Here is a 25,992-nt window from a genome sequence, read left to right as displayed (position 1 = left end):
ACTCTCCTGTTCCAGTCTCCATTGTCAAAGGGAGATGCAGGGTAAGGACCCTATCATTGAGGCTCTGCTCACAAGCTCAAAGTGTTATCCACAATTTAAATAATTGTTTATCTGCACTGTCAGTACCAGTAGCTACCAGCTACATTGGCTATTTTGCATATTTACATCAGTTCAAATTTTTTAAAAAAGTGAAAAATTCACTTTCTCAGGTAACACTACCCACAGTTCAGGTGCTTAATGGGTACATATGATGAGGGGCTAGCATGTTGGATAGCACAAATATAGAACATTTTCATACTCGTAGAAATTTCTGCCCCACCGAACTGGACCCTGGCTAATTGAAGCTAAAGCAATTTTGAAGAAAATATAGACCCATCCTCCTTGCTGTGGCCTAACAGGAAAGTTTAGGAGAGAAAAGTGAGTTGTTTGTTTTCAGAGTGGCACACTTCATCATAAGCTGATTTTATACCCAGCTCTAGCGAGCACATTTCCCCAGTCCATACCCTTGAATGTTAGTGTGTTTTCCATTGTATCTCATAAGAAGAGAGGGTCCTCTTAGGAAAGGAACTGGGTTCTTTCCACCTCCACGTCCTCCTTAATCAGAATATATACACACATAACATCCACGTCCCTTCCCAGCCTCCACCCATCTTCATGTGTAACCCCCTCAGTGCACACTGCTTTGCACAGAGCAAGAGGACTATTTGTTTTACAACCTGGCTGTGGTCACAGGATAACAAACCAATGAAGAGCAAATAACCACAGGCCCTGGGGGTCCATGGTTAAACATCAGTATCACAGCATATTCCTTTTCCATTTCCTCCCTCCTAGAAGAAGGGAGACTGGGAGCCTCCCCAAGTCAGAACTGAGAGCTGTTCTCCAGAGAAGGCAGGAGAGTAGAGGCTCTGCAAGGGAGTCAATGGGAGCTTCAGGCTCAGGTCTGCCCATTCCTGAGGGAGTGGGTCAGCAGAGCCCTCCTCACCGTGCAAGATTGAAGCACCCAGAAGGCCCCCTTCACACACACATGCTCACAGGAGACCTGAGCTTCCAGCAGTTTCTTTTACAAAAGGATGGGAAGATTTGGAGCAAGGCATTTGGTTTTTGAACCCTTCTTTGACTTACTGCTGGTTGCATGACTTACAGAATCCCTCCAGGGGTGAAATAAGGAGATAGATGTTTAGAGCCTTAGTCATATAGCTGATTCACAACCAATTCAGCCGTTTATTCCCTTCTTCACATCCTGAGGGTGAAAAACAGACCTAGGACAGAAATTGTATTTTTTCCTTTAAATTTTCTTTTTCTCTAATATTTAAGTTTTTTAATAGGTAGTACTTTCTTATGATAAAAATTTCTTAAGTGTGCACAATTACATTTCCTTCCAACCTTCTCAGCCACCTAGTCCTTCCCAGAGGCAACGGGTGTTTCCAGATGTCTCTATAGCCTTCCGTAGTCATTCTATGCATGCACAAGCAAACATATGTGTCAATATGTAAATATATGTATCTCCTAACAAGTATATGTTTTCCTCTATGACACTAATAGTTGTATGACTGTTTTGAACCTAGTTTTTTCCCTGTGGTATCTCGGAGATCTTTCTTATCTACACTGAGCATCCTTCATCTCTTTAAAGCTGAAGACTATTCCATTGCAGAGTTGCACCATCATTTGTTTATCCTCTTCTCCACTGGAGAATTATTTAGGTCATTTCCAGAGTTTTGCCATTAGAACCCATGCCCCAGTGAACATTCTTGTACATCTGTCACTTTGCACATGGGTGAGAGTATTTGTTGAATATATTTCTAAAAGAGGAGTTGCTCAGAGGAGATGTAATAAGGATATATGAATCATTTTGATATACCTGGTCAAGGTGCCCTCATAGAATTTGCATTTGTATGCTCACCCACATGCAATGTACGAAAGCAGGGCTGAGTTTCTAAACCTGGGTGGAGCCCTGATACCATAGAGACTGGGCATCAGGTCCTGCATTTGCTAGCACAGCTCAGCTTACATGGTATAACTGCATGCATGAGTTTATGAGTGATTTCAGCTAAATGGCTAAGAATAGATTGAGAACCATGAGGTTGGGAATCATTACTGTTCCTTCTCTTAGCTGTCTAGTTTGAAGTAGTGACGGAGAAGATGAGATTGCTCCACACCCCCTAAGAAGATCCTTAGACAAGTAACATGGGAGGAATGGTTCACATGGCAGCTAGAAAGATGGAGAGTGTAGAAAGATTTCCAGGAAGCAGGAATAGAGGCCAAGGTATAATGATATGAGCTTTAGTTTCACAGCCCCCATGTTAGCTAGGGTTCTCCAAAAGATCTCATTTGAGCTGACGTGAAGGGCTTGTCGTGGGCCAAGCTCTGTACTAGTACTGATGCACGTGGTAGGTTCTTGCTCTAAAGAAGCTCACAGAGAGGTCAGTTATGTGCGCAGGTAAGTTCTGTATAATGTGATAGAAGCAACAGCAGGGGTGACAGCTAACTCTCAGAGCTGGTTAAATGCTGGACAATGGGCTTAGCTGTGCTCATCATCATGCCTAGTTCTGCAAAAACCCTATGAGAGTGATTACAGTGATGTTCCATTTCACAGATGAGGCAATTGAGACCCAGGGAAGTTGAGTGACAGTCCCAATGCCACAGAGTAAGTGACAAAGCTGGGGTGAGGTAGAGGTCTGTCTCACGTCAAAATCTCAAGGGAATGAAGAGTGATGTTGGACCTAAAAGTTCATCTTCCTCCTCCATGAAATGGTTTTCTGCTTCCCTCTCTTTTCATGGCACCACATCACTTTTCAGGGTGGAGGAGGTCAAGGGAGATTTGACTTGAGCTGAGGATCCAGGGATAAGTAGAAACAAGAACGTTCTAAGCAGAGCAACTCTTAGGCTGATCCCAAGGACAACCAGCCTCCAGGAGCCAGCAAGTTTCTGTCACAGGGAGCCAGGTGAATGGGGTGGATGAGATGACAGTCTCTGGAGCCAATCTGCCTGAGTTCAAATCCTGGTTCTGCTCCGTATTATTTGAGTGACTTTGGGTAACTGACTTAACCTCACTTATTCTCCACCTGTAACATGAGACGATCACATACTTACCTCCAGGTTATTGTAAGAATGGAGTGAGTTAACATATCTGGAACTGGAGTTCCCACTGTGGCTCAGCGGGTTAAGAACCTGACTAGGGAGTTCCTTTCGTGACTTGGCTGTAATGAACCGACTAGTATCCATGAGGACATGGGTTCAATCCCTGGCCTTGCTCAGTGGGTTAAGGATCTGGCATTGCAGTGAGCTGTGGTGTAGGTCACAGATGTGGCTTGGATCTGGTATTGCTGTGGCTGTGGCAACGGCTGGCAGCTACAGCTCCAATTCTACCCCTAGCCTGGGAACTTCCACATGCCCTGGGTGCGGGCCTAAAAAGAAAACAAACAAGCAAACGACATATCTGGGACATGGCATAGTGCCTGGTACATGCTGTGTATGTTTGCTCCCACTGTAACATCTCCAGGATCCAGGTACAACCTAGATGTAAGGAAGAGGAAAACAGAATTTTGAGGTTCATCTGTGGTGCTTATTATAGAGAACTATTACACAAGCTCACGAAATGTAATGCGGTGCTATAAAAAAAGAAAGAAGCAGAAAGCCATTTACTGGATGAGGGACATGGGCTTTTAGCCTGGAATTGTCTTGTCAAGCATGGTCGTGCTTATCAGCTTTCCGTTATCTGAAGTGTGAGTCAAAAATGGGCTTTTTTATTTGTTGCCTACTTCTTTATGGCATCTTTATTTGGTATTAAAACGTAATGGGCTGTCTCAAATAAGGTGAAAAGCAGAGGAGGATAAAATAAAAGGAACCGCATTCAATTGTAACTCGGTTTCCCCTCTTCCTCTTTGATGCCACAAAATGTTCTTAGAAAACCCTAGAGAAGATATAAGATAAATGCCGCAGCTTTCTCATTCACCCACATAGCATTTAGCTCTCATCCACCAAGTGAAATTACTTTTTTCTGAGAACAATATTCTATGATAGAATACAGGAGAAGTAGAAATGAGAGAAAGCCCTTCTCCCAGGAATCAGTTAATGTGATTTACATTTTATCTTCATCATCTCTAGCCTTTCTCTCCTTTATGTGTTATCCCCAACTGATAGTCCCAGCTCTGTTCACAAGCCAAACCCCATGCCTGGGCCGCCCTTTCTCTAGGCCAGTTTTAGCTCCTCCCATCATCAGAGCAACTCCTGAGAATTCATCTTCTTGAAAAAAAAATTGATAGCAGTTTTTCCAACATAAACCTCACTTCCTTCCATTCAAAAGCTTGTACCTGTACTGTGTACCAGCCACTCACTAGATCCTGGGGCTACAGTAATTATTACGGTTCAGCTTTTTGTTCTGAATGAGTTTACAGTTGTGTGTGAGGAGAAGGCCTGAACAAGGAGGTTGATTCTGTCCACCTCAGCCATCCCACTGTGTTCCTTCCTTTATGGTTTACCTTCCCCATTTGACTACAAGCCTTTCAAGGACAAAGATTTTATCTGCTTTCCTTACCACTATATAGTCAATACCCACACTGCATTCTCAATAAACAGTTGCTGAAGAAATGAATGAAAACAAATAATTGGCTGTACAGAATGATCAGTCGGTTGATGTGTTTCCAAGATAAAAAAATATCTTCAAGGAGAGAGTACTGAACCCTTGGGGGAGGTAGAAGTGCAGTGGGAGGGGTGAGGAGACTTGCTGAAGAGGCAACTTGCTGAAGAGGTGACTCTTTTTTTTTAATCATTATTTTTTACATTTTTTTAATAGTTATTTCCCCAATACAATTTTTTTTCTGCTGTACAGCATGGTGACCCAATTACACATACATGTACACATTCTATTGTCACATATTATCATGCTCCATCATAAGTGACTAGACACAGTTCCCAGTGCTATACAGCAGGATCTCATTGCTAATCCATTCCAAAGGCAATAGTTTGTATCTATTAATCCCAAACTTCCCAACCACCCCACTCCCTCCCCCTCCCCCCCCTTGCAAGTCTATTCTGCAAGTCAATGATTTTCTTTTCTGTGTAAAGGTTCATTTGTGACTTCTGAGTTGGGTTTTGAGGACAATGGCTGCCAACATAGATAAGTCTTGCATGGTGTCCACCTCATGCAAAGTACACAATAAAAGTTTGCTGAGTTAGTAGACTTTAAAATATTGTGAAGCAATTATACTTACAGTATCTTTAATATTTTGCCATTTAATGCATTCCTGGGAGGGGAAGTCATGGCTACTTCATGCTGGATTGTGTGGTCCTAGAAGTTTGACACCTGGGAAACATCTTAGCAGGGAGGGAACACCTACTTGAAAACCCTGTGTTGTGTGTGTGTGTCCTGTGAGTAACTTTGGAGACTGGGTGGGCCATTGGCTGTGAGGGAACTCAACCTTAAGCACATGTTTTAGAAGAAGGGGGTCCTATCCAGGAGAGAACATGGGAAGGGAATGGAGAGAGGCATTTCTAGAGACTTGCCTCTTACCTCAAATAAGGTGAAAAGCAGAGGAGGATAAAATAAAAGGAACCGCATTCAATTGGACCAGCGCTCATTACCTACCTCCCGTTTCCACCACCCTAGCCAGTTTCAGATATTAAAATTCCTATAAAACCACCTCAAGTGGTTTATGATGTGGGAGGGGATGAGGTCAATGGCAAAAGGAGATAAAATACAAAATGAATTTTTAGTTGAATTTATCTCATGACCTTACTGAGGAAAAAAAAAATAAGATATGAGATCAAGGTGGGCTGCTAGTTTAAACTTTCTTAATGTTATTTAGCTCCAGCTCTTTCCTGACATAATGTTGTAGATGCTCAGGAGGCCAAGAAGCAAAACTGCTAAGACTTCTGAGCTTCTTGCCTCTGGGTTCCCTCATGCCATTCCAGCCATACCCTCTCTGTGACAGATGGAAGACACCCCTATCTGAGTCACACGAAATTATGTCAAACATCAGACCCCTCACCTCCAATTAATCCTCAACTTGTGTTTTCGATATGTGTGTGCAGCTTCATCATACACAATAAAGACACTTTCTTCAACAATGCCACAAGAAGTAGAATTGTACATCATATTTTACAGAGAATAAAGTATGAAGAAGGAAAAAACAAAATCGGTAAGTAATCAGTGTAACAAGCTATGTTTAATTTGGGGGGGATTATGGACTTTTCCCTTTGGTTTTATTAAGTTGATATTAATTCTAGAAATGTGCATCATTTATGAAATCTCTAACTACATGCTCTCTTCACAGAAAACACAAGTGTAAAATCTTAATAGCATGCTTAAATCTCTTTTTTATTTTCTTTTTTTAAATATAATTTTATTGGAGCATAGTTGACTTACAGTGTTGTCTTAGTTTCAGGTGTACAGCAAAGTGAATCAGTCATACATATAAATATATCCATTCTTTTTCCCCACATAGGTTATTACAAACTATTGAGTAGATTTTCCTGTGCTATATAGTAGGTTCTCGTTAATCACATACTTTATACAGTAGTGCGTATATGGAGAAATGCTCTCAATTCAAAAAGTTAAGGTGCCCTTTATGTGCCAAGCCCTGGGCTAGGTGTCGGGGAGAGAAGCACAGTTCATTCCTGGAACATATGTTCAAGAAGTTAAAAACAGACAAGAGACAAATAAGTAAATACATGTAACATGAAGATATATCCAATCTCTTGTGACAGAACATGATGGAAGATAGTATGAGACAAAGAATGTGTGTTCTTTGTGTGTATACACACACACACATATATATGGCTGGGTCACTGTGCTGCACAGCAGAAATTGACACAACACTGTAAAACAGCTATACACTAATAAAAAATAATGTAATAAAGTATAGTTACAAAAACTCAAAAAAAAAAAAGAAATATAAATGGATAATGTTACAGAGACAGACCAGTAAGGGGTGGGGTTTAGTTCAAGCTGAGATGGAGTGTGCAGGGAAAGCTTTCCTGAGAAGCTGAAATTTGAACCGAATCCTGAATGACAAGAAGTAGTAAGTGTGAGAAGTAGGTGTTCCTGGCAGAGGGACCTGCAAGGGCAGAGGTGAACTGTCACACCTAATTCTCCAAATAATCACCTCCTCCAGTAAATAACCTCCATGTCGCACATTTTGGGCATTTTTATAAGAAGATTTCCATGATATACTGCCAAATTTCCTGCCTTATGGGATGGATTCTTATATATCAGGAGGATTTGGGTAGCTTTGTCCCTATCCCTGTCCCAGCAAGGTTTTTATCAACACTTTGAGTAATGACCTATGTCAGTCAGAGTCTAAGTGGAAGATGAAAACCACACAGAAATTGATCAGGAAAAGTTCATATAAATAACCAACTATGCCAGAGGTTTGGGATAATGGAGAATTGGCTAGTAAAGGGTAAGAAGAACTCTAAAGATCAGAAGCACAGCAGATCATAGGAGAAGCCACCATCCCTGAAAAGACTCTGCAACAAAGCTGAGATGCAGACCTTGTTGGAAGGGGTACAGCTGTGGTTCACTAGGTGGCAGAGCGGTTTGCAGGAGGTTCTGTGCCAGGAGGATTCTCTGCAAATCTGTCCTCTCAAGTACTTAGAAGATGCTGCCTGGAGGGTTTCCAGGGGAGCCACTCACTGGCAGGTGTTGCACAGGCATCATTACTCTGTGAAGCTGTTCAAGGGGATACCCACCCTTGAGGAGGTGCCAGTGCTGCTGGCCACTATGCACTGGGGAGCTGGGTGCCAGAGAAGATGTGAAATGCAGAAGCCTGCCGAGAGAAGCATCCAGGTACCAGGAAGACAGACTCCAGTTGTCCCTCCAGTGCCTTTTACTGGCAAAGCTTAGGATTGTACCATCTTGCCCAGGAGAAATATTTACAAGGTCCAGGTTGATAATTGCAAGGCAGGTGGCACAGGTGCCTTTGGAGAAAAGGGGCAATACATTGATAACTGGCCCATAGCCTCAACAGCCTGCCCCTCGAGTTTTTGGTGGGGTGGAGATTGGAAGGATGCTTTAGATTAGTCATGGGAGTCAGGATCCTAGAAGAGCTCAGTGATCTGGAAATCTCAGTCACATCAAAAGATGACACTTAATAGTTTGTAAAAGTCCTGCTCTCCAATTCAGCAGAACAGCTACCCGGATACAGCGTGGGAGAAATGTTGCTCAACAGCGTCATGAAGAGGGACAGACTTGGGAGGTGTAGTTGAATGCAAGTGTGAATCACTAGTGTGGTGAAGCTGCCAAAAACCACTCTGATCCCAAGCTGCAGAAGTTAAAATATGACAGGGAGAAACAGGTACCTAGTCCATGTCTGAGTATACCTGGACACGTCTTCTTGGTGAGAGCCAGTGTGAGTGGGTATGATGAAATTGAACCTGATTTAGGGCTTTCTTGACTTGGATGGGTTTGAGGGTTAGCATGTCCTCATATTCTCTGCAGCAGTCATCCATCCTTGAGACTCATCCTTTCCCTAACATCCTCCAGAACTGTTCTAGTTTGAGGGAATCCTTTCCTCTTCTGAATTCCTATGGCAATTATTTTTGGAACATTTACTTGATAATCAGGTGCAATTCGTATTATCTTGATTTATTTTCGATGATATTATGAAAATTCTACCAACTAAAGAAAACCACTGCTAACGTTTTTGTGTCCTAAATAACTATTACATTACTTTTTTCATATTAATTCCCTGTTTGTCCATGTGACTTTTAAACAAACTACACATACTTTTTATCTTATTTTCTCAGTTAACGTCATTATCTGGAACATACTAGAAAACAAGTGGAAACCACATGATTATGGTTGTAGCTAGTCTGGATTATTTCATAAAATGTACATGATTATTAAAAACATTACCTTCACTAATGTGGGTATTATAGTACCAGCATACTTTACACCTCATAACACACTAGTGTGTTGAGAATCTGCAGCTAAAAACTGCTAGTCTAGATAATAGCTCCTTAATTGTAAATAAGTAACTTTATTCTTCTTTGTGTCATCATTGCCTACCAAAGTATCCAGCATATAATAGGAGCTCTTATTGAACTGAATTGAAAATATTTTAAACATGATCAATGTCTAACATCAGCAATCACACACAATCAGAAACTGTAAAATGAGGCCATGTAGCAATTATGATGCTCATTTTTTGCATCTCAAAATGTGAGCTATTTTTGCAACTAGTCACGATGAAGAGACAAAAAAGCAAGGCAATTTTTAAATATTCTGAAAAAACAGAGGAAGTGTCATATTGTTACTAGTAAGAAATGATCGTTGTAAATTTTCTCTCATCTGAGAAAAAAAGAGAATTCTATCCAAGAACTCCAGTGCTCTGAAAATAAGTAATGATGAACTAGAAAAGTATCTGATTAGAAATTAACCAATCATAGAGTAAATTATTAACCCAGCATCAGACATTATGCTGAAAAATAGGGAGTAAAACTATAAACGCTTGGCTAAACCAATGTTTCATTATTATCTTTGGTTTCATAAATAAACATATTAGAAGAAAATTTAATTTATTGATAGAATTAATGTTTACCCTGTGTTATTTTCTGCCTGAAACTCTTTCTGCAAGTGGCATCTTGTATGAGACAACGTTGATTAGAGATAATACAAAAATATTGTGAACATGATTTATAAGAGTATTTCAGTGGAGCAAAAACTAGCACTATATAAATTGTTCAACTTCACTCTGAGCTTATTACAACTATGAAAATCAAACGTGGTGAAATCCATTTTCGAAATTGGGCAATTAATAGATCAACAAAGATTTATCTAAAAATATAAGTACATAAAATCTTTGTTTTGTTTTTTAGGGCCATACCCACAGCATATGGAGGTTCCCAGGCTAGGGGTTGAATCAGAGCTGCAGCTGCTGGCCACAGCCACAGCAACACGGGATCCAAGCCACGTCTGCAACCTACACCATAGCTCATGGCAACACCGGATCCTTAACCCACTGAGCAAGGCCAGGGATCAAACCTGCAACCTCATGGTTCCTAGTCAGATTCATTTCTGCTGTGCCCCGATGGGAACTCCAAAGTACATAAAATCTTTAAATTGATTTGTCTTTCCCAAATTGGTGCTCAAAGAGAAGTAAAGTAAAGCAATAGACTTCAGATATTAACTATTTTCTCACTTGCAGGACTTTGACAAATTATGATAAACTTCGAAGATCATCAGTGATCTCTTATTAGGTCCTTGTGGATCTTATTTTTCCTATTATCTGGGATATTTGAAAGTTACTGATTATATATGTGAAATTTTCAATAGAGACTCCAGGAAATCAAAGTTTTCTATGTAGTCAGTCATTTATTCATTCATTATAGAGGTATTTATTGAAGGCTTCCTGTGTGCTAGACAAAATACAAAGCCCTATGGATAATTATATTTCAGATACTTTCTGAGACATTTAGTATTAATGCCAAAGCATCTTAAAATACATTCTTTGTTGTCAAGATTAAAATTGCCTGAATATAGACTGATGCTTCATCAATGAAAAGTGAATAATTACATATCCCATTTTCCAGATAGGCTCAGCCCCTGGACTCTAGTTCCGTATCTTACACAAAGAAAGTGCTGATCGATAAGCCACTTGAGAAATAACCTTCCAGTCATTTTCTTTGAAGTACATTTTAGGAAGTAGTATCTTTCTTGATCCGGAAGTAACTTTAAAAATCAAAACATTACACTTCTAGGAAGTTCCCATTGTGGCTCAGCAGTAATGAGCCCAACTAGTATCCATGAGGATGTGGTGCAATCCTTGGCTTCACTCAGTGTGTTAAGGATCTGTTGTTGCTGTGAGCTGTGGTGTAGGTCGCAGACACAGCTCAGATTCTGCATGCTGTGGTGTAGGCTGGCAACTGCATCTCTAATTCAAGATTCAATCCCTAGCCAGGGATCTTCCATATGCCTCAGGTGTGGCCCTTAAAAAAAAAGAAAGAAAAAAATTACACTTCCACTTCTAGCCAAGATGGAGTAATAGGCACAATATTTACTGCCCCACCTGAAACAAAAAAGGAAAACCAAAAACAAGTATGAGGCAACTATTTTCAAGACACTGAATATTGGGCAGCCAAGAACAGGGATCCCTGAGAGACAGAAAACAAATGAGATGAGCCCTGTGATTGGCCCAGCTTATTACCTTGAGGTATAGTTTCTAGGCAGTAACACAGGGAGGAGGAACCCAGGTGGAACCTGGTGGACTCCTTGGTTTGTACAGATGTTGCTGAGAGTCCAGGGAGACCAAGGCAGCTGGAGTTCACAGGACAATGTACCAGAAGGTAGAGAGCTTCACAGAGAGCCCTGAAGATCTGCAGAGGACCCCCTCGAGTATTTAGCAGGGTACAGATTAGTGCATGCATGTCAGGAAACTACCCAAGGCCAGAGAAAGGGCAACCCAAAAGGATTTCCAATGAGAGGGGAACACCGCATAATTCGTAGAACATTAAATGTAAATGATCTGAAGATCCCAATCCAAAATTCAGAAGTTGAGACAGTAAATAAAAAAGCAAGACCTAATTTTATTGCTGCTACAAGAAATGCTTTATTTATTTATTCATTCATTCATTCATTCTTTTTAGGGCCATACCTATGGCATATGGATGTTTGCAAGCTAGGGCTTGAATTGGAACTGCATCTGAGGCCTACACCACAGCCACAGCAACGCCAGATCTGAGCTGCACCTGCGACCTTCACTGCCGCTTACAGAAATGCCAGATCCTTAACCCACTGAGCAAGGCCAGGGATCCAGCCCTCATCCTCATGGACCCTATATCAGATTCTTAACCAGCTGAGCCACAGTGGAACTCCAAGAAACACTCTTTAAATATAAAAGTACAAATAGGTTGAAAGTAAACTGTTCAAAAGACATATATACCATACTAACCAAAAGAAAGCTGAAGTGGCTATATGGATACCAGAGAAAATAGATTTCAAAGCAAAGCATATTACCAGCAATAAAGAAGGCACTTTACAATGATAAAGGAGTCAATTATCAGGAGGACACAACAATCCTAAATGTTTACATGCTTACGAATAGAGCTTCAAACTACGTGAAGCAAAAACTGATACAACTGGGAAGAGAAATGGACAGGTCCACAATTATAGTCAGAGCTTTCACTACTGCTTTCTCAATAATTAATAGAACAAGTTGACAGAAAATCAGTAGGGGTTAGAAGACCTGAACATTATCAGTGAAACTAACTTATCTTTTCAACCACTCCACCACTAACAACCGAATACTCATTTTTTTTCAAGTGCACAGAGAACATTACCAAGAGACCATATTTGGGGACATTAAAACAAGACTTAATGGAGTTCCTGTCATGGCACAGGGGGAACGAATCTGACTAGGAACCATGAGGTTGCAGGTTCGATCCCTGACCTCGCTCAGTGGGTTAAGGATCTGGTGTTGCCATCAGCTGCGGTGTAGGTCACAGACATGGCTCAGATATGGCGTTGCTGTGGCTCTGACATAGGCTGGTGGCTGGCTATAACTCCAATTAGACCCCTAGCCTGGGAACCTCCATATGCCACAGGTGCGGCCCTAAAAACAAACACACAAACAAACAAAAAACAAGACTTAATGATTCTTTGACCACAACAGAATTAAGTTGCACATCAACAAGACCAGCTCTGGAAAATTTACAGATATATAAAACTAAATAATGTATTTTAAAATAACTCATGGGTAAAAGAAATCAAAAGGGAAATCAGAAAGTGGCTGTACTCAGTGACAATGAAAACATAATATGTCAAAAAGTGTGTAGTGCTTAGGGAGAAATTTTTAGCACTATGTGCCTGTACAGGAAAAGGAATGTTTCAAATTAAAGACCTCTCCTTCTACCTTAAGAAACTAGGGGGGAAAGGAAATTAATCTAAAGTGAGTATATGAAAGGAAATATGAAAGTCAGAAGAACTCGATGAAGTGGAAAACAGAAAAAAATAGAAATCAATGAAACCAAAAGCTGATTCTTTGAAAAAAAAAATTTTAATTCATAAACTTGTGGTAGACACACCCTAAGATGACTCCCCAGTGTGTCTTGATCCCTTCCCCTTGTGGGTGGAAGCTGTGGCTACTATTTCACCAATAAAATACTGCAAAGGTGATTATGTCGTCCTGTGATTATGTTACATTATATTGCAAATTTTAAAGGATTTTGCAGCCATAATTGAGGTCCTTAATCAGTTTGAGTAACTTAATCAGTAGGGAGATTATCCTGGGTGAGCCTGACCTAATCAAGTAAGCTCTTTTCACTATATGTCAGTTACGTCTCAAAAAAAAAAAAAAAAAAAAAATCCTTGCAGTTCCTGTTGTGGCTCAGGGGGTTAAGGCTCCTATATAGTGTTCATGAGGATGTGGGTTCAATCCCTGGCCTCGCTCAGTGGGTTGGGAATCCAGCATTGTTGCAAGCTGTGATGTGGGTCACAGATGTAGCTCGGATCTGGTGTTAATAACAGCTGGGATGTAGGCCTGCAGCTGCAGCTCCAATTCAATCCCTAGCCTGCGAACTTCCATATATATGCCAGAGGTGCAGCCATAAAAAAAAAAAAAAATCCACATATCCAATACCCCTCCCACATTTTATGGATGAGAAAATTAAGGCCTGAGGATAAGAGAACTTTCCAAAGACATCCCACTGAGCCCAATGCAGAGGAGTTAGGTTGGGCCATATTGAAGCTTCTGGATGAAAATAGGAGAGCTCCTAGTAGGAAATCATCTTTTTGATACAATAAGTTCACCCACCTCCATGAGAGCTGTGCTTCGCTGTTTGGTTTCTGTTTGAAAAACCTGATTGCCCAGTCCTTGATTCCAGTTTCTGAGCAGGTAGCAAAACTTTCCCTCTCAACCTGTCGGTGTCCCCAAGTGGTTCTGAACCACGTTTGAAAACCAGATCGTTTGCTCCAGAAAGTACCACCCTCACCTCCGTCTTACACTGTAAGGATTTAAACTCGGTATTCATTCACCTTGGACTCTGTTGTTGTTGTAGGTCTGAATCGTCTGCTTACTAATGGCTCCTATGAAGCTGCATTTCCACTGCACGAGGTATCGTCTTGCCTCTTCTCCGTCACTTCTTTATTATTAAATCAGCCTCTGGGGATAGTCATTAGTGGAGTTTGTTGATATGTTGTTACGACTTTTGTTCAGAATGAATTTAATGTGTTCATTGGGTCATTAGGGAGGGTCTACTTGCTTTGTGACATTTCTCCTCCTGCATAGATTTGTTTCTCTATATCTTTTTATGTAATTGCAAGAGTACTTGAATCAAGAGTCACTCAGCATGAATTTAGAGGAATAGCTGAGGGACTCCAAGTCATAAAATTAAAGAGGCGTTGAAAATTTACATGAAGCCCCAGACTCAGGGGGAAAATGTTTCTGAAATATATGACTTCTGCAACGAGGATATTTAAAGAGTGGGAGGGAGCCATCTTGCAATGTCCCTAGTAGCTAAAAGATGATAAATGGAAATTAATAGGATCGCACTCATCATTGCTCATTTAAGATGTATAAGTTTTTGGAGTTCCCATGGTGGCTCAGCAGGTTAATAACCTGACATGGAGTCCATGAGGACATAGATTCAATCCCCGGCCTCGCTCAGTGGATTAAGAATCCAGCATTGCCGTAGCTTCAGAGTAGGTCACAGATGCGGCTCGGATCTGGCATTGCCGTGGCTGTGGCATAGGCTGCAGCTGCAGCTCTGATTCGATCTCTGACCTGGGAATTTCCATATGCCATGGGTGTGGCCATAAAAAGAAAAAAAAAAGATGTATAAATTTTTATATTCCCCTGATTTGCTACACGGTCTTTGTCCTCTCTAAGGACTTGCATAAATGTAACGTGATTACCCATAACTCCACTTTCCCCAGAATTCTCTTTAGACATGGGTTTTCAGGGACATAATCCTCATGACTGGTGAGAGATTATTATCATTTCCATGGTACTGAGCCCTTTCTCTGTGCCAGTCATGGTATAACACAGAGAACTCAAAGACAGATACCATAGCCCATGTCCTTGAGGGCCTCACACCCTAGCCAGGGTGAACCTACTGTTAGATTTTCAGAACAATCTTCTATTAGAAACAATGTTACCCTTTTGCCAATTAGGCTTGGAGAAGAGTCCCAGCTCTCCCCCAATGGCAAGATTTTCCAAGTCTACTTCTTACTTGGCTCAGGGTGTTTCTTCACTTGATTTTAAACACTGGGTGGATAGAGAAGGTGGTGTAGACTTTTGCAGACCTCATTCATTAAGAACTGTGGCCTGAGCCCCTCCTTACAGACTACCACAAAACCCTTTTGGAATGAGTCTTTTTGTATGACAGAAGCAAACCTTTTGGCACAAAGGTTTTCTGGAGACGCACAGATGTTTCTAAACTCTAAAGACACATTTCCCCAAAGCATCCTGTGACTGCCTCTCATTATTAGTTGGCATGGCCCCAGAGAAGGGTTTCAGTGAGAACTACATCCTCCCACTGTCCACCCCCTGTCCACCGTGGGGGCAGTTGTATGAGGACAGAAGCGTCTGTGCAGGTGAGTGGGTGGGTGGGCATGATGGTGTCTAAGGAGATGCAGCTGTGAAACCCCAGCATCACCCCAGGCCGTCTCTGTGGTTGTCCTTGCTTGCTAATGCCTTGTATGTTATGAAAAGAGAACTTCCAGATTAGTAATAGCAGCTGCAATAATAACACAATTGCTCTTTTGACTTTTTGCTCTCTCTTTAACTTGATTATGTTGTTTGATGCATAACAACCTTCAGAGGCAGGAAGGGCAGCTCTTATTGCCTTGTTTTATGTTAAAAACTTAAATAGAGGTTTGGAGAAAGGTTAGCTCACCTCCAGTCACGGACTGGGTTGGTTGGTGGTTGAACTGAGACTAGAACCTGAGTTTCTTGTCTCTCAGGCTTGTCCATTTTCCTCTAGGAAAGGACTTCACAAGGTAAGATGTCAATAATTACTTCATCTCCAGAAAGTGCCTTTTCCATTTGTGAACCAAGCATTGCCACTGACCGAACTAACTCCCACTCCACTGACCCTCATGTGGTCTCCTCATTTGTTCCCTGTGAAAGTCAAATTAGACTTGAATTATTGTCATTTTGAGGTGACTTACAACTGTTACATTCTAAGGTTTTCTTAGACAAAGCCATAAATCTGGGTTACAGCTACAGCTATTAACCAACTATTCTGCCTTGAGACAAGAGGGAAAGAGAAAACTCATAAGCCTTGGGCATTGCCTCTGGGCAGGATGCTCTATTTGTTCAAACCACAGAAGAAACCTAACCAGGTAGATGTTATTAGTTCCGCCATGAACTGGGAATCCAAGGCTCAGAGAGTTTAAGCTCTCCTAGCTGAAAAGTCACAGAACTGAACCCGAACTCGGTTCAGACCTGCCTGATTCTAGCAAGCACAGGGCTTTTGCTACACAGCATCATCATCAAGATTATGTCCAGAACAACTAATCACACATCCATGTTTTTTCTCCTATAACCCCAATTGCTACTCCTGCCATAACGACTACTATGACTATCAGCTTTTCCTTTCGGCTTTTGTGGGTGTTGCCTCACCAGCCGTGGTGTTTTTATTCCAGGGAAGTTACAGAAGTAAAAACTCCATTAGAACCCATGGAGCGGTCAACCACAGACATCTGCTCTACGAGTGCTGGGCCTCCTGGGGTGTGTGGTATAAATACCAGCCTTTGGATCTTGTCAGGTGAGTTTTATGTAGCTGTAAATATAAAGCTTACCCAGAGTGTTTAGGGAAGACTGTCAGCTGGGACAAGCCACTACTGGAAAGAAAAACAGTCTGAGGTGTACAGCTGTCACACAAATCTGACTTCCTCCCAAGAGGGCAGCTCATCAGAGGATGTGGGTCATTCTTGTTCAATCCATCCCCCTTCTGATAAGACTGGTGTTCCCTCCAAAGGAGCCTTAGAAAGGGGCATGTGAGGTCAGCCAGGATCCCCATAGGGTTCCTTAAGAATCTTGTCACCCATGTGACTGTTAGTGACAAGTTATCAATAGCAGCTGTCAAGGGGTAATGCTGCTTACATACCTTAGTGACAAGTGGAATAGTAGTTACTCAATGCAATCGGGAAATAGAGGATGCTGTCATTTTAATAAATTTCAGACTTGTTTTAATTTTCATTTAACATTGATAACCTTTAAAAATTGTTTTAATTCTGCAGGTTAAAAAAAAAAAGGTATATCTGCTTTTAACCTATGATAATTGTGTGGTAAAAATGTGTTTCCTTTAACTGACTATAGAGGCCCAGTTTTCTGCCATGACAGACAGCATTATACTCTGACATCTCATTATTTATTTAGACACTGTTATAAAGATTGGGTAGTAACAATCCATACTTCAGGAATTCCTTATAAAAAGGAAGTCATGGAGTTTCCTGGTGGTCCAGCAGTTAAGTTCCTGAGCCCGGGAACTTCTGAATGCTGCAGGTGCAGGAAAAAAGAAAGAAAAAAGGCCATGTCTCATTTCCTAGCCTAGCTGGATTTATTTCACTTTTCTCCAAGCTCTTAAAAAATGAGCCCAGAGGAAAATGAAATAATAATGACAACTCACTTTACATTTCATCTCCCTGGATAGTGATTCTTCCTGCCAGAAACCTTGTTACGAGGGTTTACTCATGTTGACGTAAGGACGTTGATGAATTGTGTCCCATTCTTTGTGTGGGTAACAAATGATTCAGATGATCTGAGTGAGTGGAAAATATATTCTGAGATGAGATCATTGGCCTTTGGCCAGCCTCAACATATGATAAAATGGTGGGAGGGAAAAATAAAAGCAAATTCTCTCCCCAGCCTCAGTCCCATATTACAGGATTCCATTGATAAAAATTACAGAATATTGCTGCAGGCAAAACATCTCCTATCCATGCTATTTTCTTGATTAAGATTTTTCAGTTTTTCAATGAGTATTAATTAATTGTCATTGTGTTCCTAGTATAATGCCAAGTACTATTGGCAAAAACACACAGAAGCTATGGTCTCTGGCTATGAGAAATGCAGTTTCCTTCAGGAAAAAGCAGCTCTGCAAACTTGAGGCAACTAGAAGACGATACAATACTGTATACATACAGTCTGATGGAGGCCAAAAGTTTTACAACAAGTAGGAAAAATGGAAAGGATGGATATAGGCCACTGCCTGTGTGGAAGGCTCTGTAGAGCTGAGCCCTGGAAGAGCAGTGGGGTTTGGTTTGACCAAAGGGAAGAGGCATCAAAAGCACAAGCAATATTTGAGGAGAATGATGTTGTGGAGCATCTGGGGACTCTCATCTCTTAAACAGCTCTTGTCCTGTATATAGATGTTGCTCCCTCCATAGCTCTGGAATCTGGCCACACCCCAGAATCTCCTCTGTCACTACTGCTTCCTTCCTGGACTATGGCTGTTGTCCCTTACTTGGTCTCCTTTTGTCTCTTCTGACACTTCTGATCCATTCTCTACAGACAGAATGATCTTTTTGGAATAGGAATCTGTCATATCCTTGGATTGGCTAAAACCCTCTCATGGTTTTCCATTTCTCTCCAGACAAAGATCAATGCAGTTAGCCTGGTCTTATAAGGCTCATGAAGACAGCCTCTGCCTACCTCACCAGCCCATTTCTTATTATCTGTGTGCCAGCCACACTGCCCTTATTTCACCTGGTCCCTCCTGCCACAGGGCCTTGGTATGCTCTGTTCCCTCTTCCAGAAACACTCTATCCTGTCCCCAACCCCACCTAGTTCATTTATCAACACACTAGTCACCTCCTCAAGGAAGTCTTCCCTGGCTAGAGTTATCAAATGCCCTTGTTACATAGGCTTATTGCATTGTGTTCCTCTCCTTTGAAGCTCTTTCCTATGTTTTGTAATTATAGACTTATTTCTTTAATTGGTTGATATGTGTCTCCTCTATCACCTGCAAGCTTCATAGGATGAGGAACCGAGCTTATTTATCTCACCATTGTATCCTCAGCATTTAGCATAGTACTTGGCACACAGTAGACAGTTTCTTGTTTTTTGAATGAATAAATGAATATATGTGTATAAGGATATAGTTGGGAAAGTCTTCTGGGAGTAGAAAGTTTCTGTTGGGACACAGTAGAAGATAGGATAAATAAATAACCCTTGCTTTTGGGAGCCATTGGGTCCTCTCAAAGGAAAGCAGCAGACAGTATTTGGAGGCAGATGGTCAACATTTGTTTAGAACAAGAATAAAAAATAATTAGAATAGTCTTATGTTGGACTAAGAAATAATTAACTTCTAAGTTATTAAATGTAGCTGTTGAAAAGCACAGAAGCACAGTAATGATGTTTAAAAAAACAAAAACCAAGGAATTCCCTGGACACTTACAAACTTCACAGACCACAGGGCACTAGGCGAGCTGTAAGTCTCAGAAAAATATTTATGGGATAGATGTTGGTGCCTGTGAAAAATCATCACTTAGAAAGGAAAATTGCTCTCAGCATTGATTCATGCTGAATCTCAGTAATTTGTGTTCTTTCTAATACATTGGGATTCTATCATTGTAAACATCTTGCAAAAATGCAGAATATTGAAAGGGATATTAAAAGTTTTTCACAGTAAATTTGTCTACTATTTTTAAAAATTTGTATGATTATAACACATGTATTACAAACAAACATTCAGAAAAGGCAAAAAAATGAGATTATGTGTTGGCACCACCTCTTCAAATCCCCCTGGTTCTTTATCAATAGCAGGATCATATGTAACTTCCTGCATGAGCTGGGTTTATTCTGTGTTCATAAGCTTGTGTATGGTTGTGTTCTTTTATGGAAGGGCTCATTCTATCTCTGATACAGAGGAATAGGAAAAGAAATGTAAGTCTAGAGCCTGGACTTGGTCAAATGTTCTATTCTCTTGGCTTACTTCGTATGCATCTGCATGGTTAATCAGCAAGGCCACCACAAAGTAACATGTCTGAGCAAAGGGTTATAAGGCCTAAATGCTTCACTATAATTTGCAAGGCTGTTGTGTCTTAAACAGGCGGTACTTTGGAGAGAAGATTGGGTTGTACTTCGCCTGGCTGGGCTGGTACACCGGCATGCTCTTCCCAGCTGCCTTCATTGGACTATTTGTCTTTTTGTACGGAGTCATAACTCTGGATCACTGCCAAGTCAGGTATGGGGCATCCTGCCTTTACTTACGTTTAAAGGTGGGTATGTGTGATTTGGGTGTGTTCACAGATCATGGGTGCACTTAGATTTTCCTTTTAACTTCTTCCCAGTCTCTTCTGGAAAACTCTCAGAAGTTCAGTTCACTGGGTCTGTCCATCCATTGCCTTTGCTGCTCCAGGGCAACAGTGGTCTCCAGCTACCAAGGAGGCAAAGTTGACATTTATGGGTATACAAGCCATGATATGGCCACAGAACAAATCACTCTCCTTCATGGGCTAAAAGTCATTCTCCTTCTACTTTTTATCTCTTCCTTTCCACTAATAACTGCAAAAGACTGGGTTAACAATCCTTTTTTATCAATTACATGGTCTTACAAGGGCCCGTAAACATGAGCTGAAAAGACATCTCACCAACTGGCTGGTGCCTTGTAAATGATTCTCTGTTAACCGTTGTTAACTACTCTTTCACTGGAATGAAGTTTAAGGTATTCACAGAGATCCTATTACAAGGCTGGACAATGATCTTAAAAATAAATATGCCTGGAGATCCCCCTGTGGTGTAGCAGGTTAAGGATCTGGCATTGTCTCTGTGGTGGCGCAGGTTCGAACCCTGGCCTGGTGCAGTGGGTTCAAGATCCCTCATTGCTGCAGCTGTGGCCTAAGTCACAGTGGCAGCTCGGATTCAGTCCCTAGCCCGGGAACGTCCATATACCTCAGGTGTGGCCATAAAAAAGAAAATGTCTTTTAAAAGTGATTGCAAAAATAAAAGCAACATACAAAAACATTTTGATTTCTGGGGAAATTATTAGGTATGTAGTTTTGTCCCAGAAGTAACCCCTAGTATTTTTATTTATTCCTCCATTATTCACTCCAATTTTATCATGCTCATAGAGATTAAGGTTGACACTTGTAGGTATCTTATTGTTCCCATAATTTGATACGAAATTGCCTCAAACCTGTGCATGCTGTGAGAGGCTTCTGTATAATTTGGGTATAACAGCTAATGTTTTGCTTCATGTATTTTCCTGAGTTTAACTTATTAATATGTAAAAACCAAGAAACAGCCTCATAAATAAGTAGGTTCATCCAGCTATTAAACTGTGCAGGCACTTGTTTACATTAATAACTAAGAAAAGGCTAAGAAGCTTCTGCGGAAAAAAAAAAAAAATTGAATCTACTAAATCTTATTTACTGGTCAAATTTTCTGGCAAAATCGAAGGGGGAAAATGCTTTATGTTAGGTCATCAAAAAGCAATCCCTTTCTGTTCTCTTTTCCAGTAAAGAAGTCTGCCAAGCTACAGATATCATCATGTGTCCTGTGTGTGATAAATACTGTCCATTCATGAGGTTGTCAGACAGCTGTGTTTATGCCAAGGTAATTTCAAATATGCGGCATTTGGGGGGGGGTGAATTTAAGAGACACCTTCCTGAGAGACAAGGAGTGACTACATTCCCTCTGTCCTTTCTAGTCATCGATTCTCAAGTTCATGTTGTAGGAGAGATTTACCTTCATCATTCAGTACTCTAATTCAGATCTCTTCTTTGCTATGTATGTATTTAAAATATATTGGTTCTAATTATCATCACAAGACACAAAGAGCACGGTTGATAGAGTCAGAGAAACTTGGGTTCAAATCTTGACTCTACTTTTTAACCACTTATCAGTGGAAGAACATGTTATTTAACCTCCTCTGAGCCTCAGTTTTCTCATCTGTAAAATGGAGAATGTAATGCTTCTTTCACATGATGGTTTTGGAAGAAATAAGATGGATAGCGAGCATAGTGTTTAGCAAATGGTAAGATCTCAGTTAATGATGACTGCCATCCTTCTCCTCCTCTTCATCATTATTGTCCAAAAGACCTAGATTCAAGGCTAGCTCAGCTATTTACCTCCTTGAACTTGCATGAGTACAGCTTCTTTGAACCTGAGCTTTCTTGTCTTTAAAATGCAGGCAATGATGCCTGCTCTCTCTGCCCCATGGCAGATTTTGTAGAGCCTTTTTGAGCCATTGCCCTACCAAACTATCTAGATTTAAAATAATAATTGTTATAATAATAGGTAGGCTATGGCTATAGTAATAGGTAGGCAACCTACATTTATTATTTCTAATTATTATTTCTAGTACTTCTATTATTATTTCTAGCCACTTCAATATAGGTGTTGTTATTCCCATTTTACTGAAAGACTTAGAGAGGTATGTTTCTATCCCTGGTCACAAAACAGTAGGTAGCTGGTTCTCAGTTTATCTGACTGTAAAACATGTCCATGTACCATACTGAGATTTAAGATGTTCAGATTCTAGATTTGGAGATTGGTCTTGCCTAGAAACTGGATAAAATGAAGGTCTAAATGCCTTAGAATTTAAAAATTGCAGTTATGCACTCTTCTGAAGAAAAACTTATTAGAAATGCCAGACTAATTTCATGGGACTGAGGATACGTAGAAATATTGGATCAAACCAGAGCCCAGATCCAATTCAGTCAATAGCTCTTTTGCTCATCAGGAATGTTGCATGCCTGATCCTTGCATTTGCATTTGCAAAAGTCAGCAACTCAAATTGAAACTGGCTTAAGCAGAAAGGGACTTGCTGGCTCATTTCACTGCAAAAGATACAGAGTAGCTCACAGGGTCAGAGCACAGGGGCCTCATGGCCTGGAACTGGTCCTCCAGGTCCCCAGATGTCACTCTTTAGCCACCTGTCCATGTGATCATTTTGCAGACAGGTTCTCTTCACATGATGGGGAAGGTAGCTGCTGACTACCATGGCTTCAGGCCTCCATCTCCCTTCCTTTATCTTTACACATATTTGTATGCTTCCTTAAATTCTTGGTCTGTTGTAGAATCTCTGTTTCTGGGAGTTTCCGTTGTGGTTTAGCAGGTTAAGAATTTGACATTGTGTCTGTGAGGATGCGGGCTCAATCCTTGGCCTCACTCAGTGGCTAAGGATCTGGCATTCGCAGATGCAGATCCAGTGTTGCTGTGTCTGTGGTGTAGGCCACAGCCACAGCTCTGATTCAGTCCCTGGCCCAAGAACTTCCATATGCCACAGATGCAGTCATAAGAAGATAAAGAAGGAATCTCTGTTTAAGAAGCTGTATATTGCCTAGTTTGGAATTTTTTTTTTGGAGGCACCTGTCTTTCCCAGATATTCTGTTATTTTGGCTCATGGGTGCTGGCCCCCTGGAGGTGTCACCCACTTTGAGTAAGGGTCAGAGTCCAGGCCAGTCCTAGTGAGTTTGCAGAGAGAAAAGGACAAGGTGTCCTAGGCACCACTGCGTGCTCTCCCTCTGTCGGAGGACTTTTCTGGTTGGAGCTTCATTTTTAAGCCTCCTTAGAACAGAGCAGATCAGAAAGGTCAAAGCAGGAAAGCTCTGAAAAGTGAATGCCCGCAGTTGGCTGGCCAGGTAACACCTACATTCATCATTTCCCCAGCCAAGCAGGACTCAGCATCGCTGATATGACCCCTAAGGACACCCGCACTGTGGTTTGACCTGTTGTGGCTGATTTCTGAGAGAGGGGAAACTAATTTTCAGTGACCCTTAAGGGAGCAGCTAGAGTGGCACGTCTATATTTCTCTAACCTGTGCTCTCACCCTGCTTGGGAACCACAACCATTCCCCACCATCACATCCTCGCCAGTTTAAGGCAGCCTTCTGTCTCTGCTGGCATTTCTCAGGATCTTTGTGTGGTTTTGTGCCTTGTCAGTTCCTGAAATATACTCTCCTGCTTCTCCAGGTCTAATCTGGGGAGGGAGCCAGTAGCCTATTCTAGTTTACCATTTTAGGAGGGCTTAGAAATCCCTATTTAATCCCCCCTCCTGATTCACATATTTCCAAACTGGTAGCTGCAGCAGGAAAAAGTCTCTCTCCAAGTGTTTGCATCCCAGTCCCAGGGAAGGACTCTGATTGGTTCTGCTTGAGCCGTGTGACCCATCATGACCTGTGTGAGAGAAGCCTGTTAAACAGAGAAGGAGGAAAGATGGTCTGAGGAGGGGAAAACCATGACAACCACAACCCATTCTAGAATCTTCACTGATGGTCCAGGGAGTTGCCACCAAGTTCTCGTAAATATCCTAGTATTTATCATGTAGCACTGGGACTTTCAGGCTTGATTGGATGCTGAACAACCCCCCTGCTCCCACTTCTCCATATATACAGCATAATACTCCTTCTGGCATGGAAATAAGTTGGCTCTAGACTTTTGCTCACACTAGGTGTTTGAATGCTACCCATCTCTCCTATGTTTAAGGAAAGAAAAGCCATAAACTTTTGGAAGAGTTTGAAATATTCTTCACATTCTGATATAATAGGAAAAGAGCTGTTTATACCTGGCATGTTCTCCAAGGGACAGTAAAGTATACTTTATAGAGAGCTATAAAGCACCAAAAATAGGTTATGCTTTATGAACGCATCAGTCATCGTTTCAATTTGGCTTGACATTGCTGTGATTTATCCTGGAGCTGGAAATGAACGTGGCAGTTTAGCAGCAGAAATAGATATTTTTGCTTTCTGCTGTGGTGATTACAATTGAATATATTCTTCTAGCAGTAAAGTATTTGCTAGCTGTCTTTGTGGTATGCGTATGAGGTAAATGTAGTGATTACCTGAGGCTTTAATAAAGGTGGAAGTGGTTTGTGTTAAGGGGTTGCCCTTCTTTATAATGTCAAAGTCCAGAGGGCAGCCCGGAAAATGGTTGCTCAAAACTATACCCACGAAACTGCCGTATTTTCAAAGAGAATAAATGAGGCATTAAAAACAATGCTGGCGAAATTAGAAGCCTTCAAATTGGCAGCATTAATACCTACCTGGTCTTCAATATAAATCTATCCCTATGCAGATGTGCACATATATTGGTTTTTATAGTGCACAAAAGGAAATTCTTAGCACCGTGGGGGTTGCTACACATGCTCAGCTAAATGATACCCACATATGTGGAAGAACTTCTCCTTTCCACATGCAATGTACTTCACAGTTAGAAAAAAAAACCCTTCTTCCTCGTGGTCCAAAAGGAATTTTCCCCTGAGAAACCCTGCAAAATTCATTGTCTCATCAGAGCACTTTTTACAGAATGTGAAAAAAAAATGTGAATTGGAATATTGTACATGAGAAATTAGTTTAACCAGGATTTGTAATGTTCCCAGGTAACTCATCTTTTTGACAATGGAGCCACCGTCTTCTTTGCTGTTTTCATGGCAGTCTGGGGTAAGTGTACCACATTCGTTTAACTCGAGTTCCCATCATAGGCCGTGCTTCCTTTAGAAGTCTGACTTTGGATGCAAAAGGAAGAAGCTTGGGTAAATTTGGTTAGCTATTCTAGTAGACACAAGACGATAAATTATTCATTTGGGGTTTTTTTTTTAAGTGATATTATGGGGAGTTCCTTTGTGGCTCAGGGGGTTACAAACCTGATTAGTATCCATGAGGATGAGGACCTCACTCAGTGGGTTAAGGATCCTGCATTGCTGTGGCTGTGGCGTAGGCCGGCAACTGCAGCTCTTATTTGATGCCTAGCCTGGGAACTTCCATATGCTGCAGGGAAAAAAAAAAAATTGACGTTGTAGAAGAGAATATGTCTTATTTATCTTAAGCTTTCACCAGTTTCTTTGGCATTCCATTATTTAGTGTAAAATTCACCTTCTTCAGAGATAAATACCAAAGGTCTGTGGAGACCTGAGTACCCATCTCAGTCCCATACAGGACCTTCTGTTGTGAGGGGAATCTTTTCATCTCATGAATGTGTGAATACCCACCGCTGGCTTTCTTCTAGTTCTGGTCAAAAGGACCCCTTATAAACAAGAGCTGTTCACAAAACCAAATTGAGTCCTTCTAAATCATTTCCAGCCCATAGGCCCATAATAACAAGATGTGATG

At 41.1% G+C, this 25,992-nt stretch overlaps 1 protein-coding gene across 8 annotated transcripts in view; it reads left to right on the top strand.

Moving 5' to 3' along the window:
• The window catches only part of ANO4 (anoctamin 4), a 437,454-nt gene that overhangs the window by 322,785 nt on the left and 88,677 nt on the right, over positions 1–25,992 (top strand). For 5 of the 8 annotated variants that reach the window (XM_021092699.1, XM_021092697.1, XM_013998028.2 and 2 more), the window contains 7 exons: positions 6,031–6,137; positions 13,993–14,048; positions 15,899–15,934; positions 16,583–16,704; positions 19,993–20,127; positions 21,401–21,497; positions 25,263–25,323. In XM_021092699.1, the coding sequence (XP_020948358.1) occupies positions 6,031–6,137; positions 13,993–14,048; positions 15,899–15,934; positions 16,583–16,704; positions 19,993–20,127; positions 21,401–21,497; positions 25,263–25,323 (614 nt within the window). The remainder of the gene's footprint in view (positions 1–6,030; positions 6,138–13,992; positions 14,049–15,898; positions 15,935–16,582; positions 16,705–19,992; positions 20,128–21,400; positions 21,498–25,262; positions 25,324–25,992) is intronic. The other 3 variants (XM_021092698.1, XM_021092703.1, XM_013998029.2) reach the window with 1 other exon arrangement.

The sequence above is a fragment of the Sus scrofa genome, chromosome 5 (genome assembly GCF_000003025.6).
Source record: "Sus scrofa isolate TJ Tabasco breed Duroc chromosome 5, Sscrofa11.1, whole genome shotgun sequence".
Classification (NCBI taxonomy): domain Eukaryota; kingdom Metazoa; phylum Chordata; class Mammalia; order Artiodactyla; family Suidae; genus Sus; species Sus scrofa.
This window is presented reverse-complemented; position numbering and strand designations above follow the sequence as displayed.